Consider the following 20,278-nt stretch of genomic DNA (forward strand, 5'->3'; position numbering starts at 1 on the left):
GCAGAGGCTTTGGCTCGGCTTCCTCCTTCGGGAACGGTCACCCAGCCTCACGCTGACACGGAAATGACGGACGTGCTTTCCCGGGCGGCCGCGAGCGTCGGGCTAGAGTGGAACCCTCCACTCTCCCCTGAACCCTCGCAGCTTGATGACTGGTTCCTGGGCACGGGGCACCGCCCACGGCCATGCCCCACCCTGTTCCTTTTTTCCCGGAAGTGCATGAGGAGCTGGCAAGATCGTGGGAGGCACCTTTTACTGCACGGTCCCGGACTTTCAGCTCCCCGGCTCTCGCTACCCTCGATGGCAGAGCGGCCAGGGGGTATTCGGTGATCCCCCAGGTGGACAAGGCGTTCACGGTGCACTTGTGTCCACAGAGCGCCACCACCTGGCGTGGGCACCCGAGACTCCCGTCCAGGGCCTGTAGGTTTACGTCGTCCCTGACGGCTAGAGCCTATGGTGCCGCTGGACAAGCTGCCTCCGCCCTGCACGCCATGGCTCTCCTGCAAGTACACCAAGCCAAGGCACTAAAGGAACTGCACGAGGGTAGTTCTGACCCGGGATTGATGCAGGAACTGCCCCCGTGACCTGGCTCCGGCGTGGAGCCCTCCGCAGGAAGCAGAAACCACCCGTCTTGCGGCCGGCTGCTAAGAACCTGGGGAAGGCTTCGAAGTGCCCCCGAGACAGGCGACCCAGGGGCGAGGAGATCCACTTCTCTGGGGCTGGTCGACAGACCACTCCATCCCCCGGTGGAGGGCCGGGAGGAGAATCTTTCCTCGCCGCATGCCCAGGAGGCTGCGGCACCAAAAAACCTGACAAAAGAATGGTTCCCTTGTCTCCTGGGTCACATATCCGGTGCGCACAGCTGTTGTCACATCTACCGTCCCATTTTGGCAGGTATGGCGCTCCAGCGGCAGACCCCCCACCCCTGTGTGCCCAGCTGTGGCACAAACATGCCCACACTGGATTGGTTCCAGTGGACTACGGGGACAAGATTCTTTCTCCCCCCTCCTCGACCAATCTTATGGTGGGTGGCAGGAGCCAGGTAAGTGCTTTGATGTCCCTGGACTCAGCACAGCCACGGGGCTCGAGTCCCCTCGACGTGGCACCTCGAGCTCCACCCTGTGCGAGGCCCCACCCTCGACCGGAGTTTGGGCGCATGACTTGCGCTTTCCAACCCATCGCGATGGCTGACCCGGACTGTCCGACTCGGCTACGCGATTCAGTTTGCCAGGTGCCCGCCCAGGTTCAGCGGCGTCCGCTTCACCTTGGTGAAGGGCAAGAATGCCGCTACCTTGCATGCGGAGATCGCTACCCTTCTGCGCAAAGGCGTGATAGAACCTGTCCCTCCAGCCGAGATGAAGAAAGGGTTCTACAGCCCTTACTTCATCGTACCGAAGAAAGGTGGTGGGTTGTGACCAATCCTGGACCTGCGAGTACTGAACTGGGCTTTGCACAGACTCCCGTTCAAGATGCTGACGCAAAAACACATTCTAGCGAGCGTCCGGCATCAAGATTGGTTCGCGGCGGTAGACCTGAAGGATGCGTACTTTCACGTCTCTGTCTTACCTTGACACAGACCCTTCCTGCGATATGCCTTTGTAGGCCAGGCGTACCAGTACAAGGTCCTCCCCTTCGGCCTGTCCTTGTCCCCTCATGTCTTCACGAAGGTCGTAGAGGCTGCCCTTGCCCCGCTAAAGGAAGTGGGCGTCCGCATCCTCAACTATCTTGATGACTGGCTAATCCTAGCTCACGAGAGAGTTGTTGTGTGCACACAGGGACCTCGTGCTCCGGCACCTCAGCCGACTGGGGCTTCGGGTGAATTGGGAAAAGAGCAAGCTCTCCCTGGTTCAGAGCATCTCTTTTCTCGGTCTGGAGTTGAACTCAGTCTCGATGACAGCGCGCCTCACGAACGAGCGTGCACAGTCGGTGCTGAACTGTCTGAAGGCATTCAGATGGAGAACAGCGGTTCCACTGAAACTTTTTCAGAGGCTCCTGGGGCATATGGCATCCTCAGCGGCGGCCAAACTGCTTGGATTGATGCATATGAGACCGCTTCAGCACTGGCTTCAGACTCGAGTCCCGAGATTGGCATGGCACCGCAGGACACATCGCGTGGCCATCACGCCGATCTGTCACCGCCTCTTCAGCCCGTGGACTGACCTTGCATTTCTATGGGCAGGGGTTCCCCTAGAGCAGGTCTCCAGGCATGTCGTGGTTACAACAGATGCCTCCAAGACGGGCTGGGGTGCCGTATGCAACGTATGCCGGCTCCTGGACTGGCCCGCGGCTGTGTTGGCACATAACTGCCTAGAGTTGCTGGCAGTACTGCTTGCCCTGCGGAGGTTTTGGCTGTGGAGGTTTTACCCGCTATTTTGGCGCATCACGATGCAGTAGATGGTAAGTATTTGGGGAAGCACGACTTGATCATCAGGTTCCTGAGAAGCGCTAGGAGGCTGAATCCCTCTAGACCGCGCCTCGTCCCCCCGTGGGACCTCTCTGTAATCCTTCAGGGAGCTCCCTTTGAGCCCTTGGAGTCAGCTGAGTCTTTGAAGACTGCCCTCCTGACTGCACTCACGTCCATCAAGAGGGTAGGGGACCTGCAGGCGTTCTCTGTCAGCGAATCGTGCCTGGAGTTCGGTCCGGATTACTCTCACATGGTCCTGAGACCCCAACCGGGCTATGTGCCCAAGGTTCCCACGACCCCTTTTAGGGATCAGGTGGTGAACCTGCAAGCGCTTCCCCAGGAGGAGGCAGACCCAGCCTTGGCGTTGCTGTGTCCAGTGCAAGCTTTACGCATCTATTTGGATTGCATGCTGAGCTTTAGAATCTCCGAGCAGCTCTTTGTCTGCTTTGGTGGACAGCGGAAAGGAAGCGCTATCTCCAAACAGAGGTTCACCCACTGGGTCATTGACACCATCACGATGGCATATCAGGCTCAGGACGTGCCACCCCCTGCGGGGTTTCGAGCCCACTCTACCAGGAGTGTGGCAGCTTCCTGGGCCCTGGCCAGTGGTGCCTCTTTGGCAGACATCTGCAGAGCAGCGGGCTGGGCAGCACCCAACACCTTTGCGAGGTTCTACAATATCCGGGTTGAGCCGGTCTCGTTCCGAGTAGTGGCAGGCACGAGTAGGTAAGTTCTGGGACAACTGGCCGGGTGTACCGCTTGTGGGAGGTTACGTGATGGCCTGGTGTGCTGGCTACAAGGCACACAGCAGTCTGCCCATCACACACCGCCAGTTCACGCAACACAGTTCAGCTAGTTGTGGCATTTTGTATAGGGACCCCTAGTGTCACTACATCGACACAACGTCGAGTGAGTGACAGATAGGGAACGTCCTGGTTACTTTCGTAACCTCCGTTCCCTGATGGAGGGAATGAGACGTTGTGTCCCTCTTGCCACAATGCTGAACTACCCGCTGAAATGGCGGGGACCTGGTCTCGGCTCCTCAGCACAAAACCTGTATGAGTGGTTGCATACCAGCTCCTTTTATACCCGTATGTCCGGGGGAGTGGCATGCAAAATCCACTCGCCAATTCTCATTGGCCTTTTTTAAAAAAAGCAGAGGTGTTTGGGGCTCCCAAGAGTGACCCCTAGTGTCACTACATCGACACAACGTCTCATTCCCTCCATCAGGGAACGGAGGTTACGAAAGTAACCAGGACATTTTTAAACAATGAATTTTTTACAATTTTCTATGACATTTCCAGCTGTTTGTGATTATTACAGATGTTTTTTTTGTTGTTTTTTTTTAGGAACAATTAAAGCTGAAATCACTGGGAAAAATTTCTAAGAATATTTAAATATATATGGTCCCACATTATATTAGATGTCTTTAACTACTATGTACCAACATTAAAATACATGCAATACAATGTAGTTATTGCATAACTACATGTTGTTCTGCAAAATTCTCACAAGATTCACATTTGCTGCTTCTGAGGTTGAGGTATGGGTAGGGTTATGGGTTAGATTAGGGTTAGGGTACATTCTGTTTTTAAGGTGTAACAGTCGTAGTTACTGTAGAGCAGTATTGACATTTCCATGAATTTTTTTTAAAGAACTTTCCAGGACTAGAAATTAACATTTTTAAATTAGCTAAAATTTCTTGTTTTTCTATGACCGTGGGGACTCTGTATTATACAAGAAATTAACATCAAAGAGGTCTTTTTGATTTTTCAGTTCAGGAGTGTTTGTGTACTTATGTATATACACCGATCAGACACAACATTAAAACCACCTGCCTAATATTGTGTAGGTCCCCTTCGTGCTGCCAAAACAGCGCCAACCCGCATCTCAGAATAGCATTCTGAGATGATATTCTTCTCACCACAACTGTACCTCACAACTGTACCTGGTACCTGGGTTATCTGAGTTACTGTAGACTTTGTCAGTTCGAACCAGTCTGGCCATTCTCTATTGACCTCTCTCATCAACAAGGCATATCCATCCACAGAACTGCCGCTCACTGGATGTTTTTTGTTTTTGGCACCATTCGGAGTAAATTCTAGAGACTGTTTGCGTGAAAATCCCAGGAGATCAGCAGTTACAGAAATACTCAAATCAGCCCATCTGGCACCAACAATCATGCCACGGTCCAAATCACTAAGATCACATTTCTTCCCCATTTGGATGGTTGATGTGAACATTAACTGAAGCTCCTGACCCATATCTGCATGATTTTATGCACTGCAGCCACACGACTGGCTGATTAGATAATCGCATGGATGATTGTTGGTGCCAGACAGGCAGGTTTGAGTATTTCTGTAACTTTCTGTAAGATGCGGGTTGGCACTGTTTCGGCGGCATGAGGGGGACCTACACAATATTAGGCAGGTGGTTTTATTGTTGTGACTGATCGGTGTATGCTTTTCTCCATTTCATTTGTCTCTCATCTTAGCCAAATTAGACAAGAGATAATCAAATATACTTTGTATTCTGTAACAATCCAAATAATTAAAATTTTTAAACACAAACATGTTACCACAGTCACCTTCTTTGTTAAACAAAAGTATAAAATACATGTCTTAATGGGTGAAAGGCAGTTTTATTAACTAAAAACTACAAACTACAGCAGACGTTTAGGTTTTTAATTAGAGACGTTTAGTGTTTTACAGAGATTTATTTTAACATGTTCAGCATTCAAGAAAACATGACTATGATTCATATGAGGTATATTTAAAATTTAAACGTACAATACAAAATTGCAAATGCAAAATCATCTCAATAAATATGAAAATACACTTAAGTTGCTAATGTTCTTCCACCATTCTCTGTAATTCGTTCATCCAGTCATACGGACAGTCCTCTTCAAAATCCCTGCAGTCAGAAGAGTAACGTGAGGTGTACAGGAAACAATGGAATGGGAAGAGTTATGAGAAACTATATATATATATATATATATATATATATATATATATAGACAGAATGTAAACAGTAGAAACTGACGTGTCTTCATTATCTGAGCGTGGCTCCAGTCTGCTGTAGTCTGTGATGGGCTCTTCTGGACCGTCTATGTCATCCGCCTGCTCTGTGGTTAAAGGACCTCCAAGATGATTAGAACCTGCTGAAAAAAATAACTCTAATCACGCAACAGACACTCCATGTGTTAGACATTTGCATTTATTTACATTCATTTAGTGGCTTTTTTTCTAAATGACAGTACAAGTGAGGAATGTAGTTCATAAACACAAATATCAGATCAGTTTGGTCTCTTAAAGGAATGTTCCAGGTTCACACAACTCAAGCTCTATTGACAGCATCTGTGGCATTATGTCTATTAACACAATAAATTATTTTGACCAGGCCCGGTTCTGGATGAAAATCACAGATAGCCCCTTTCCCCCTGGCATCCTTTGAACACCCCCTGGAGGGGGGGTTCCAACCCCATTGAGAACCCCTGATAGAGAAATGCAATCCAACGTTATTGAATTGCTCAACAAGATTGCCAGAGATGATACTACGCCCAAGATGACAGGTAATGTAATTTTTTATGTATAAACATTTTCAAGTGGCTTATCTTGCTAAGTACTATAAATTGTAACAGTGGAATCATTATTAGCAATGGTGTAGCAGATATATTTGTATATATTTATATTTATATTTGGATTTTTGCATGTGTTATGTTTGGATTTTAGCATATAATATTATGTTGACAGTACATCTTGATTGAGAATCCCACAAGTTTACATAACAGATAGCCGCAATCTTCCTAATTTAGTGAGTAACCGGTCAAAAATCTCCTTACTGAACAAAACAATGTACAAAATAATATGAGAAAAGTGTAAAGAAAGCTAACAAAGTCGGCAAACCTATGAATTTACTGAGATCAGCTTCAGAACACTGGCATGCATAATTTCTTGCTGTATCTCCTTGTAGTTTCTTTTTGTTCTATGCGATCGCTCTAGTTCATCTCAGATCTCCGTAGCAGACCGTATCGCAAGTAGAGTGCTCGTTTTGTCCGAGTTTCCTGGTTTTTTTATTGTTGTTATAAAGTGATGAAGTACTCCTTGCTGCAGACTCTAGCTACTGTTGTTTGTAAATCTTTGGTTAGGAATCATAATCGAGCCCTCCGCCACTTGACGCAATCGGTTTCTGCACAGAGACCAGCAAGCTTTTGGGGAGGTGCGAAACCAGTTTTTCCACCCCTGAATGACCTTTTTCTGTGGTGGAAACACGCGAAACAGTTCGAAAATTCACACCAGCCCAGGAAACCGCCCCCATACCATGTCGGTGGAAAAGATCTATGAGAGTGCTTCTGAATTTAGTGGGGGCGCACTAGTGGGTGCTAAAAAGTGTATATTTGTCATACACACAGTGTAAACATTTTATACTGTGGTTGTGATCAGCTGATTGAATCACATGGGTAAATTTTGAGTCAGTATGTGGTAAGCCACATCAAGAAAATGACTCAAAATTAGACACTGGGTTGTTATTGAGACAGTGTAGGTAGTTGTTATCAATGAATGTATGGAAACAAATTTAAACCTTTAAGCTCGGATGGGCCCATGCCTGCAGGTCCATCGAGAAAAAAAATAATTACCAACATATTAATAACTACAGTCATGAACAACACAAAATAGGTTTTGTTTGAAGGCTTAGAAGCTGTACTTTACAATGCATGTAGGCATTATGAAATTTGCAGACAAATCAGAAGTGTTCTATTTTAATAATTATGAATCATTTTGCACTGCACATATTATTGTAATTGGTAAAAACATCAAACTGATCAAATAGGCATGTGCCATATGTCATTAGAAATCTTTCAAAGAGTAGAATAAAACCAGCCAATTTATTTTACTCACTGAAAATATATAGCGAGTATATGTATATGTATATACATAAGTATATACTAAGTATATGTCTTTGACATACATGTTATATATAAACAGGTGTTGCTTATAAGCCTCATTTTCACATATAACTTAATGAAAAAGAAAATATCACATACCATTATTTAGAGGAGGGAATTTTGGTTAAAATGAGCACACACACAATGTAATCGGATACATAGATCATTAGATAATCCACACGAAGCACAATGTGCACATAACACATAAGGTGCTGACTGACTAAAAACACGTTGGCTTTTCTGAATCAGATGACTTCATCATAAATGATGTAGTATGTTGTCCAGCGTCATGGAATGCTAAACCAATTATATTAGGATTCAGATAACTGCAATCAGAGGTGAAAGTAATCAAAATATGGGCATTACGAGATGATGCCAAGTACATGACACAGACTCAATGATGGTTCAAATGACACAGAATGGAACTGAATGAGATCTCACTAGTCATGCCTGCATGCTTTGGAGAGGGAGCATACCTTTAGTCATTGTTTTATTTGCATGTGTAATTAGTTCTTGTGTACAATTATTGTTTTATTTGTTTGGAGAGGCTTTTGGATACTTGGAGAAGTTTTTGGACACTAGGAAAAATTATATTTGTAATGCTATAACTTTTGATTGCTTTGTCTTAACAACACAAAATTTTACTCAGTTACAGGTGACTTGATTGGGAACAAAACAAAAGCTTTTTTCAGAGCTACCTTATTTACATCCTGAGATATATAATATCAAATAACAAAAATAAGGACAAAAGTTAATTTTTGGCATATTTAAAAATAAATAAATAAATAAAATCCTGATTTTTCAGCAGCTTCTAAGGCTGAGAATCTCAGAATTTATCATAATCTATATCATTAAAAAAATTGAAAAGTTTTCTTTAATATTATACCAAATGCTTGAAATTGTTATTTTGGGGGGGGTTGTTTTTTGTCGAGCTATGAGCCTTTCATTTTAGGTATGCCACTAAAACAAGAAATCTTTAAAAACACTCTCAGAGCTTAAATGGGTGAATGGCAACACCTTTAAATACCAAATGTAATGTCAAAACTAATGGCATTTAAAGTTGTGGGACATGTTTTGTTGTTTGTGTATGAAATCAAGTCCTCATATTTCACAATAATATGATAATGTAGTACAGACATTAAAAAAAGTCAGTCATTTAGTAGACACTGTTATACAAAGTGATTTCCAATACACCTGGAGTAACCTGAGGTTAAGTACCTTGTTCAGAGGTAAAATAGTAATGGTTGATGAATCCCTGAATTTGTACCTGAATCCTTCCAGAATGTTTACCTACTGTGCCACAACCCCCACAAAACTGTGTTGAAACCTTACTAAATGGTGATGCAGGACAAATCAAACACTCTTTTTCAGTGCTCAGCTCTGCAGTTATTAATGTCATAAACAGGATGACTGATGTATGTCATGCGTACATACTGACCGTGTCTGTGTATAGTGTATGTCTCAAAGGCAGAGCAGAGCTGAGCTTTCTCCAGCAGGCTCAACAGTCTCTGCGGTGGATCTCTGTCCCATTGTTTCCTCACTCGTCTTTCCTGGATCTCCATACAGTCATCCTCTATAATACAGCCAGAGAATGCAAAAGCTGACACAGCAAGTTGACCTACCCTGAGATACTGACATCCATTTAATCAACAGCATTTTAAGGGATAAAGCTGATATTCATGCAAACATTTTTAAGTTAATTTAAATTCATATTCACATTGCTTTTACATTCATTTTAACATTCCAACACACTATTAAAGGTAAATATGTTGGCTTGACAAAGCCAACATACTGTTGTTCTTCAAACTTTGTTTAGGGTTTTTTTCTAAATCCCTAAACGAAGACCTAAAATTCTGTCTGTAACTCCTTAAATCTAGAGCTTTCAAGCTACATCCACCAAACTTGGCACTAACCAAGTTTGGAACAGCATGCTATGTCTTTTCTAACTGATCATCCTTACAGTTTTCGCACAGTGGATAATCAAAAATCGGAAAAATCCCATAGACTTACATTGACGGAATATTCAAATGGGTCAACATCATGCTTGTTAATTCCAACTCCAACTGTCAAAAATTCAAATGTAAACAAACCCACAAAAGGCCTTTTATCTGCTTTAAGGCCACGTCCACACTAACACCTCGTCCTAACCAGATGCTATAAGATTCCAGCGACAAGCAATCTGTCTGTCCACACCAGATGCGATGCGACACCGTGATATTAATACACTAAAATGAGGATAATTAACAATAAAAAGTAGAAAACAGAGCAATTACAGACAGAACAGTCTGTTTATTGAACGGAACTCATTTTATCACATAATCTCCATAACGTACAGCAAGCCCCAAGGGGATAAATACACAATCACACACACACACAGGGTTACGTTATGAATCGCATCCTTATTTAGTCTGTTACGATTGTTTATGTTCACGTGGTACATCTGTTGTTATTTCAACGATCTCCACGTGACTGGGAAGCAGAGAGAAAGTCAGAATGAGCCGTTATGTCTCCCCACTGCCATTCTGAACCGGTGTGTGTGTTGTCAGTTCCGGATGAAGAGAGCAAGACCTCAAGGACAACAATCGGTAGGTGTGTGACACCCTCGGTCAAAATCAACCAGCTAGTGAGATGTTGGCTTTAATATACTGTAATAAGAATAATTTTAAACCCATTTGATGACTGCGCTGCCTGGCACGATGTCGCAGAAATAGAAACCATTCCAAAAATAGAAAGCCCTGTCGCTGTCGCTCGTCGTGTGTTGCAGCTGGTTAGGACAAAAACTCTGATTAACATGGAAAAGATACCTTTTATCGCGTGTCACGGCGTTGCGGCGCGTCTGGTTAGGACACGGTGAAGTATGTTTTAATTTGAAAACGCAGTAATTTCGCTATGTTTTGGCCTTCTGTCCACACTGAGACAGCGTTTTTGTCCAGCAAAAAACTGAGCTTTTCAAAAATGCTCTCCCAAGTGGATACATTTGAAAACTGCATTTTGGCATTGTAGTGTGGACAGGGAAAATGGAAATATTTGAAAACGATGACATATTTTTTGTCATGTGACACAGTCATGTGATCCATTCAACCCAAAACATTCAAGATGGCGGCCCATGTTGTTGTGGCGTTGTTGTGCCTGTTATTCACTTTGATAGCATTGTTAAAGATAAATGATACTTAGTACAACCTTCACATTTCATTCCTTCAAAGGCGACGGGAAGTTCACTTGGAATTGTTGTGTGGCTGCGAATCACAAGGACAATTGCGTTTCAGACCGTACATGGAAATGACACAGGGGCACACTTAAGTTTTTTCCTCATGCGTAGTAAGGGGACTTAAGTGTTTTCAGACATTTCAGTTTGGACGGGAAACTTTTAGAAAATGGCAGTGTGGACGGAGAGCATTTCGAAAACGGAAACGGCATTTTCAAATTTATCTGGATTAATGTGGACGTAGCCTGAGTTGCTCTCTCTCTCTGACAGTTTATGTTACTATCTGTGTAACATTCTTTCTGACTATCTATCTAACTAGCTAGCTGTTTGTCTGTATTTATCTGTAACGTCTGTATTTAATACGGTAACTTAACAGTATAAAATGTAAAACTAGTTTAAACTTTCAGACAAGGCTTTGTCAAGCCAACATCAAAGTTTACCTTGACAAACTTTATCTATCAAGTTATACTGTATGTTTACATTTTGCTGGCTCTTTTTTATTTTGCATTAGCCTCTCTGCTGCCCCCACCAGCTCTGGAGCAGCAGTTGCTTTTATGTGATGTTAACGCAGGTTTACCACTGTACAAATTGAGATTCTCACTGTGGAAAATGTTGAAATTTGAAGTACTTTCGTCTGAAGTTTGTGGTAATTATTTCAGTCGAATTCCATGGGCTACTGATATGACTGAAGTCTTCATCTCATGTGAGTGTACATAACTGTAAAAATTTTACTTAAGAGTATGATTTAATTTCTTCAGTTTTAAAAGTTAAAAAAAAGAACAATTATTCAAGGTGTTACAGTACCTGAGACGGGGTGAACCCTTTCCGCAGTAGCTGCGCTACCAGAGGAAATTATATCAGCATTTCCTAGGACTCCCAGCACTGTATTACAAGATCCAACTGCCCACCTCTTACGAGTAGTTGGGTCAGTGCTGTTACTCTCTGTGAGTGACTGTCCTGTTTGCAAAGATCCCAAAGCAATAATACGGAATACAAAAAATTACAGAATTTTTAAAGGTTTTTTAACAAAAAAAAGTTGTCTCACTACAGATCATATACATTGCCAAATAATATGCATTTTTATAAATCAATTAAAAAAATATATTAAGCAACATCATTATACATATATATATATATATATATACACAGTGCATCCGGAAAGTATTCACAGTGCTTCACTTTTTCCACATTTTGTTATGTTACAGCCTTATTCCAAAATGGATTCAATTCATTATTTTCCTCAAAATTCTACAAACAATATCCCATAATGACAACGTGAAAGAAGTTTGTTTGAAATCTTTGCAAATTTATTAAAAAAAAAAAAAGAAAAAAAAACAAAAAAACACATGTACATAAGTATTCACAGCCTTTGCTCAATACTTTGTTTACGCACCTTTGGCACCAATTACAGCCTCAAGTCTTTTTGAGTATGATGCTACAAGCTTGGCACACATATTTTTGCGCAGTTTCTCCCATTCTTCTTTGCAGGACCTCTCAAGCTCCAACAGGTTGGATGGGGAGCGTCGGTGCACAGCCATTTTCAGATCTCTCCAGAGATGTTCAATCAGGTTCAAGTCTGGGCTCTGGCTGGGCCACTCAAGGACATTCACAGAGTTGTCCCGTAGCCACTCCTTTGTTATCTTGGCTGTGTGCTTAGGGTCGCTGTCCTGTTGGAAGATGAACCTTCGCCCCAGTCTGAGGTCCAGAGCGCTCTGGAGCAGGTTTTCATCAAGGATGTCTCTGTACATTGCTGCATTCATCTTTCCCTCGATCCTGACTAGTCTCCCAGTTCCTGCCGCTGAAAAAACCATCCCCACAGCATGATGCTGCCACCACCATGCTTCACTTTAGGGATGGTATTGGCCAGGTGATGAGCGGTGCCTGGTTTCCTCCAGACATGACGCTTTCCATTCAGGCCAAAGAGTTCAATCTTTGTTTCATCAGACCAGAGAATTTTGTTTCTCATGGTCTGAGAGTCCTTCAGGTGCCTTTTGGCAAACTCCAGGTGGGCTGTCATGTGCCTTTTACTGAGGAGTGGCTTCCTGCCTGATTGGTGGAGTGCTGCAGAGATGGTTGTTCTTCTGGAAGGTTCTCCTCTCTCCACAGAGAAACGCTGGAGCTCTGTCAGAGTGACCATCGGGTTCTTGGTCACCTCCCTGACTAAGGCCCTTCTCCCCGATCACTCAGTTTGGCCGGGCGGCCAGCTCTAGGAAGAGTCCTGGTGGTTCCAAACTTCTTCCATTTACGGATGATGGAGGCCACTGTGCTCACTGGGACCTTCAATGCTGCAGAAATTTTTCTGTACCCTTCCCCAGATCTGTGCCTCGATACAATCCAGTCTCAGAGGTCTACAGACAATTCCTTGGACTTCATGGCTTGGTTTGTGTTCTGACATGCTCTGTTAACTGTGGGACCTTATATAGACAGGTGTGAGGTGTGTGCCTTTCCAAATCATGTCCAATCAACTGAATTTACCACAGGTGGACTCCAATCAAGTTGTAGAAACATCTCAAGGATGATCAGTGGAAACAGGATGCACCTGAGCTCAATTTTGAGTGTCATGGCAAAGGCTGTGAATACTTATGTACATGTGATTTTTTTTCGTTTTTTATTTTTAATACATTTGCAAAGATTTCAAACAAACTTCTTTCACGTTGTCATTATGGGGTATTGTTTGTAGAATTTTGAGGAAAATAATGAATTGAATCCATTTTGGAATAAGGCTGTAACATAAAAAAATGTGGAAAAAGTGAAGCACTGTGAATACTTTCCGGATGCACTGTGTATATATATACATATGTATGTACATATATACATATATATATATATATATATATATATATATATATATATATATATATATATATATTAAGGAATAGTTCACCCAAACATTTTAAAAATTGCTTTTGGGTGATTTATAGCTTTAATCAATACTTTAGATTAATATATATGATATATAACTTATTGCTAAGTAGCTGATCTGAACTGGAGACCTTCAGTGGTAGATGAGGTCAATAGACTCTTCTGTCCTAAAAACATGGCCACTTTCTCTCCGTCCTCCTTCCTCCAATGGCGTGTTTGCTTCTGCAACAACTCTTTGCTCTGTGCAGCAAAAAACAGACATAAATAATGCCGACTACACCTGAGAAGCAGTTGTAATATGTACCAGATGCACAAGGCAATTATTTTTCTTGTTATTTTAAAAACAATCAAATGAAAATAATGAATATGGGTGATCTGATTTGATTATCACAATTTCTACTTGCATCCCATTAATCAATTTTTTCTGATGTTGTTAGGTAGAATAATTTATTTCTAAAGTATGTATTTTCACTAATCTGCTTGTACAGTCATATGGGTATCAGTGTGGTACCTCTGGTGTCAGGTGTTTATGCAGCAGTTTGGACACACGGTGAGAGCTGAGGATGGTGTGTACAGAGGGTCTGTCTCTGGGGTTAGTCTTGAACATGTGTTTGATGAGGTAGTGCAGCTCATAAGGAAAGTGACCAGGCAGAGGTGCGTATGCCCCCCGACACACCTTCAAGATCAGACTCTTCCAGCTACGAGCCTGAAACTGATGAAGAGAAGGTTTAAAGTCAAACAGGACATTAAAGTGTTTAGTTAGGTGCCCAAAACACCTCAATTTCACAGTACACAGTGCAATGTACTAATGTTTTATGCTTAACTCACAGTGTAGGCAGTGTTTATACATATAAACTCATTGTTACTATACAATTTGAGGATTTGTAGAGAAAAATACCGGGTGTTGGAGGGTGCAAAGTTCATACAAGACACAACCAAGAGACCAGACGTCACTGTAATAGAAACACACACACAAGTCAAAATTGTATATACTATAATTGAAAATCTAGTGAATAAATAGTTTATATGACTGAGCTGAAAATGTTTTACCTTTTATTATTATAAGGGTTGTTGTCCCATATCTCTGGAGACACATAGTATGGTGTACCCACATATGTCTGAGCGTATGCTTTTGCACTGCAGGAAAGTACATATATAAAACTATAACTGACACGATTGTATTCTTACTTTCACATGCAAACACTAACAAAAAAAAAAAAAACAAAACAAAAAAGAAAGAAAGAAAAATTGCCATAATTAAATTTCTTAGTACCTGTTAAGAGAACAAGCTGAACCGAAATCTCCCACCTTCACAGTCCCATTATCTGTCAAGAAAATATTCTGCACAGCAGAGATAAAATATCGATTAGCATCAGAAAATCAACTTTAGAAATCATCTTTTAATTCACAAGTTTCACAATGATATTTCACATACTTTATATATATTTTTACATTTGAATGATGGCGTGAAAAATTTATAATTCGATACACAGTTGCATAAGTAAACACACTTAATATTAATGTAATTGCATTATAACAAAATACTAAAGTAAAGCTACATCAGTTTTGCAATTACTTTTAACCAACAGGTCCCAGTGTAACTTTTAGTGGACATACTACACTAACTCTGACAACCAGACAGTGCCAAATAATTGTGGTCTTCATTTAGAACAGTAAGTCTATTGTTTTATCACTTTAAAACCAACTTTTTTAAAATGCTAAATGTGAAAAGTGTTCTTCTTCTTTAACATAAATGCCACTTGGTTTGATTTTTGTTTTCTGATGCAATATATGACATTCATACATCACTTTTAAAGGGACAGTTTACTCCACAATTGTAATTCTCTCATCATTTACTCACCCTCATGTAATAAAATATTAATTTTCCTCCCTGAACTGTAGGTGGCGATATGCACGAAGAATGCGAATTGCCAAAAACAAAAGAAGAAGAATGTGGAAGTGAAAGTGGAAATTTATATTAAAAAAGGACTTAAATATTTATCTGTTTCTCACCTACACCTATCATATTGCTTCTGAAGACATGGAATGAACCACTGAAGTCTTATGGATTACTTTTTTGCTGCTTTTATATGCTTTTTTGAGCTTCAAAGTTCTGGCCACCATTCACTTGCATTGTATGGACGAACAGAGCTGAAATATTCTTCTAAAAATCTTCATTTGTGTTCAGTAGAAGAGAGAAGGTCATACACATCTGGGATGCCATGAGGGTGTGTAAATGATGAGAGAATTATCATTTTTGGGTGAACTATTCCTTTAAGTGTGGATTGAGTGTCTAAATACTTTTGGGGGACACTGTACACATTGTTTAAGTTGGACCTAATGCTTCCATCGTTTGTACTCCATGTTCTTTGTGCTCATCAATTAACCATTAAAACAGTATATTGACAGTACATTGTATATTATATCTTATTATGTTCAATAATTTTGTACCTTGGATTTTAAATCCCTGTGAAGTACTCTCTTGTCATGAATATGTTTGGTGCCTAGACACATCTGTGCAAACCACTTCAGGATCTAAAATAGGAAAACATCAAAACAGTGCATGTGCTTTAAAATAGCCAGAAGAAACTTAGTTAAAATAATTAATGATAGCCGAAATGCACATTGTTCATCAACAAAGAAAGACTGGGAGTATTATTTGGGTCCAGTTTACAATGTAGCATGTATAAAGTTAAATATGATTTAGTCATGCAGCCAGTGTTTTTAAAATGGCTTTAACCCAAAGGAAAGGTCAGATCTCTCATAGAAAAGGACTTTCATACCACATCCTCGGTGAACAGATTATTTTTTTGCTGCCGTATCCTTTGCAGAAGATCTCCACCACTACAGAACTCCATGACAATATACAGATGACCATCAGCTGAACAGAGAGAGAGAGTAGAGAAAATGTCTCAGACAGTTTTTGACTTATACGTGTGTGTGTGTGTGTGTATATATATATATATATATATATATATATATATATATATATATATATATATATATATATATACTGTAGGCAAACCTTCAAATGAGTCTCTAAATGTCACAATGTTTGGATGCTTCATTCTGGAAAGGAGTATAGCTTCTCTTCTGCTGTTCCTCATTCCAGTTTCAGCCTGCATTAAATGTATTAGTATTAGTATGACATCATTATAGACTGCAGAACAGGATCTCTTTCATGCATTTTAATTATTATGAGAATTACAGACTGTCATTTCTTAAATGCAGATTGTTTATCACCTTTGGCAGTCGAATTTCCTTCATGACATATTTTCCCTCGTCGTTTATTTGTTGAACCAACAGAGCACGACCGAAAGATCCCTCACCAATGACTTTCAGCACTGAATATTGATCCATAATAAGAACTTTATAACAGCTTCTTTATTCTTTGTGAGTAGAGCAACAAATGAAATGAACTGCGGTTACTGAGGGGCACGTTTAATTACAAAAGAACAACAAAATCGCAAAACTAAAGAAAATATACTTTTTTCTCTCTTTTTGTTGCTCAGGACAAGACAGTGGTCATGCAAGTAAAGCACTGTTTGTGTGTGTGTGTGTGTGCAGTTGTTGTTGTTTAGTAACACAATCGAAATCACCGCATTAGTGTCACTTCCGTGTTATTGTATGACGCTTGTAGTGATGACGCTTAGTGACCAGTGTGGCGTGAAGTGGACTGCGCAGATATTTAGGAAAATATAACGCCAGGTAAAATCCTATACGTATACAGTAGTAGTAGTAGTACTAGTAGTAGTAGTAGTAGTAATAAGAATTAATTAATTAATTAATTAATTAATTAACCTGGTAAAATATTGTAAAATATGAAGTATCCATACATAAAAAAATAACTAGAAAAGCACACACGCATTTTCGACAGATTTATAATTTTAAGAGGTTAATATTGTTTGGATATACTGCTCAAAAACAATCATTTGCGTTTGACCGCATAGCAGGTAGAACAGCTATTAATATGAAAAGGGCGTGTCTTAGCGGCTCAATCCAAATGGGTCTTGGTACTTTTCTCAGCGTTAGTCAAGGTAAACCCATCACAGACGTTTGTGTTTACAGTATATGTTTTTTTTTTTTAAATACTTTTGTTGAGATCGCGGATTTCTATTTTACTATCAACTACCAATCCTTGGACCGATAGGCTTAAAAGATTATACATTTTAATATACAAATGCCTGCAGTAAAAACGATTTGAATGACGGTGAAAGGGAGATTAGCCTTATAGCGCCCTCTGGAGAAATTACAGGCAGCAGTTAGTACCAATGGCCTCTTTATGTGTAAATTGCAGTTATGACTTTTTGCCACTAGATGGTAGAGGAGTTGTTTGGTATTAATGCAGGCAGTTATAGTAAATCAAATCAACATCCACTTTCATGCACTTGTCATCATTTACTCACCCTCATGTCATCCCAGATGTGCATGACTTTCATTCTTCTGCAGAACACAAATGATGATTTTTAGAAGAATATTTCAGCTCTGTGGGTCCAAACATTGCAAGTGGATGCTGGCCAGAACATTGAAGGTCCAATAAGCATATAAAGGCATCATAAAAGCAATCCACACGACTCCAGTGTTTAAATCCATATCTTCAGAAGCGATATGATAGGTGCTGGTGAGAAGCAGAACAATATTTAAGTCCTTTTATTTTTTAAAATTTTTTTTTTTTTTTTACTATAAATCTCCACTTTCACTTCCACATTCGTTTTGTTTTGTTTTTGGCGATTCACATTCTTGGTGCATATCGCCACCTACTGGGCAGGGAGGAGAATGTATAGTAATAAAATGACTTAAATATTGATCTGTTTCTCACCCACACCTATCGAATCGCTTCTGAAGATATATATTAAACCACATGAGCCGTATGGATTGCTTTTATGCTGTCTTTATGTACTTTTTTGACCTTCAAAATTCTGGCCATCATTCATTTGCATTGTGAGGACCTACAGAGCTGAAATATTCTTTTAAAAATCTTAATTTGTGTTCTGCATAAGAAAGAAAGTTATACACATCTTGGATGGCGTGAGGGTGAGTAAATGATGAGAGAACTTTCATTTTGGGGTGAGCTAACTCTTTAATGCTCTTAGATGCTAAGCCTCATTACAATCAAAGATAGAAGCCTCTTCAGCCTTCTTTCTTCAGCATTCTGGCACTGACACAGAGACTATGACAATAAATATTTAGAGCTCATCCTTGCCATGTTAAAAACTTACTTTATTCTTTTAAGGGGAGGTACTACAGGTGGGGGAATTTTTCCTTTCCTTTAACCAAAAGCAAACTTTGTCATGTTATTTTGTACATGTTTTTGTATTGTGACTTTTCTTATTCAAAATATGCAAATGACACACAATCTTATTAGAAATGCTTATATGTGTATATTGTGCTTATTTAAAACTGATATAGACAGAACACAGACAATGAAAATAGAAAATTGAAACATTTATTTTTTGCTTTAATGTGATTAACAACTAAAATATTTAATAAAACACTTAATCCGTAAATGAACTTTTTAAAGATAAAATGATCCATAAAATGACAATAAAATTAGTAAAGATTCTCAAAATCCCCTCTGACAACTAACAATAATTATGTCTCAAATTATGGGTCACTACATATATGAATAATGAGATATTATGTTTACTATATGAGTATGGGCAAAACCTTACTTTAAAGGGGTCATGACATCTTTTGAAATATAAGAGGTCATTGTGCTATTAAAATGTACTGTAACTCAAAACTTCCTCCTCACTGCAAAAAGAGCATTTGTTAAAAACCAAGCTGCCAAAACGACTCGTTCTACTTCCTCCACATTGTGATGTCACACTGTGGTAGACATTTGCATCTGACCGCCATCACAACAACACACCAACTCCTACTTTACTTTTAATAACTTCCCTAGCCTGTCCAGAAGCAGTTAGCAGTGAGATGGCAATGAGAGAGAAAGAGCAGAGAGCCAATCATAAGAGTGGGCGTTTACTGTCAAGTCTTAAAGGAGAATTAGCTCCAAAACTGAGTGTTTTTAACAAAGGGTCAGAATTACGGTGGAAAATGATCATGTTTTACAAATATATGACTGTTTATGAAACTTTACTAATATTCTGTGAACCTTAAGTAATATATTTAAATATATTAAAAAAAAAATGTCATGACTCCTTTAAAAAAATGGCCATTGAAAGATACAAACCAACGCTAATATAATAGGTGAAGATAAAATCTGTTGGCCATTTCTGGATGTTTCTCGGTAGTATAAGTTGCAGAAAATAAAAACTGTTAAACCAAACCCATTAATGCTGCCAGTAGTGCCTCCCTTTAAAAAGTATGTGATGAAAAAATGCATGCCATAAAAAATACAACAAAATATTTTCAAATGATTATTAATATTTGATTAAAAACCCATTCACACTAGTGCTCTTTATGGTCACAGTAGATCCCACATTGAAAATTAAGAAATACTAATTCCAGCCACTCTGAAATTAGCAGAAGCATCTTTCTGTTAACTCCCAATTTTCATTTTATTTTCAATCTCATCCACCCACATATTTATTTTATGTTGTGAGATGCTCATTCAGCTGCTGTTTACCGCATTACCGCACACTATTAATGTCATAACTGAGGCATCAGTTTGCTAGCTACACTGGAGTCTTGCTGTAAAATTCCTCTAGATTTAAATAAGTCATTTTCAGCTGGCTTTAGTGTACATCATCACTAAACTAACACACACTTCTAGTTGATAATATAATTAACATAAAGTGCTTTGTAATCTGACAGAAACACTATGATCAGTTCTTACCAATAATGAATGTTAAGGTTGATCTTTGATTTACATAAGTGAGTCTACTCAGATTATCTCTAATTGGTT

At 40.2% G+C, this 20,278-nt stretch overlaps 1 protein-coding gene across 2 annotated transcripts; it reads right to left on the reverse strand.

The window, feature by feature from the left end:
• Positions 1 to 5,033: 5,033 nt before the first annotated feature.
• Positions 5,034 to 17,025, reverse strand: nek3 (NIMA related kinase 3). 2 transcript variants are annotated; one of them, XM_051664896.1, is made up of 13 exons: positions 16,657 to 17,025; positions 16,439 to 16,532; positions 16,197 to 16,294; positions 15,865 to 15,948; positions 14,687 to 14,754; positions 14,464 to 14,550; positions 14,312 to 14,366; positions 13,925 to 14,125; positions 13,545 to 13,653; positions 11,356 to 11,508; positions 8,785 to 8,919; positions 5,444 to 5,558; positions 5,034 to 5,314 (listed from the first exon to the last, which is right to left on the reverse strand). In XM_051664896.1, the coding sequence occupies exons 1-13, from the start codon at positions 16,771 to 16,773 to the stop codon at positions 5,248 to 5,250; spliced, it is 1,383 nt and encodes a 460-aa protein (XP_051520856.1). In that variant the 5' UTR covers positions 16,774 to 17,025; the 3' UTR covers positions 5,034 to 5,247. The 2 variants fall into 2 exon arrangements, with proteins under 2 accessions (XP_051520856.1, XP_051520854.1); XM_051664894.1 differs by having other exon boundaries at positions 5,444 to 5,561.
• Positions 17,026 to 20,278: the final 3,253 nt, after the last annotated feature.

The sequence above is a fragment of the Myxocyprinus asiaticus genome, chromosome 31 (assembly GCF_019703515.2).
Source record: "Myxocyprinus asiaticus isolate MX2 ecotype Aquarium Trade chromosome 31, UBuf_Myxa_2, whole genome shotgun sequence".
Lineage (NCBI taxonomy): Eukaryota > Metazoa > Chordata > Actinopteri > Cypriniformes > Catostomidae > Myxocyprinus > Myxocyprinus asiaticus.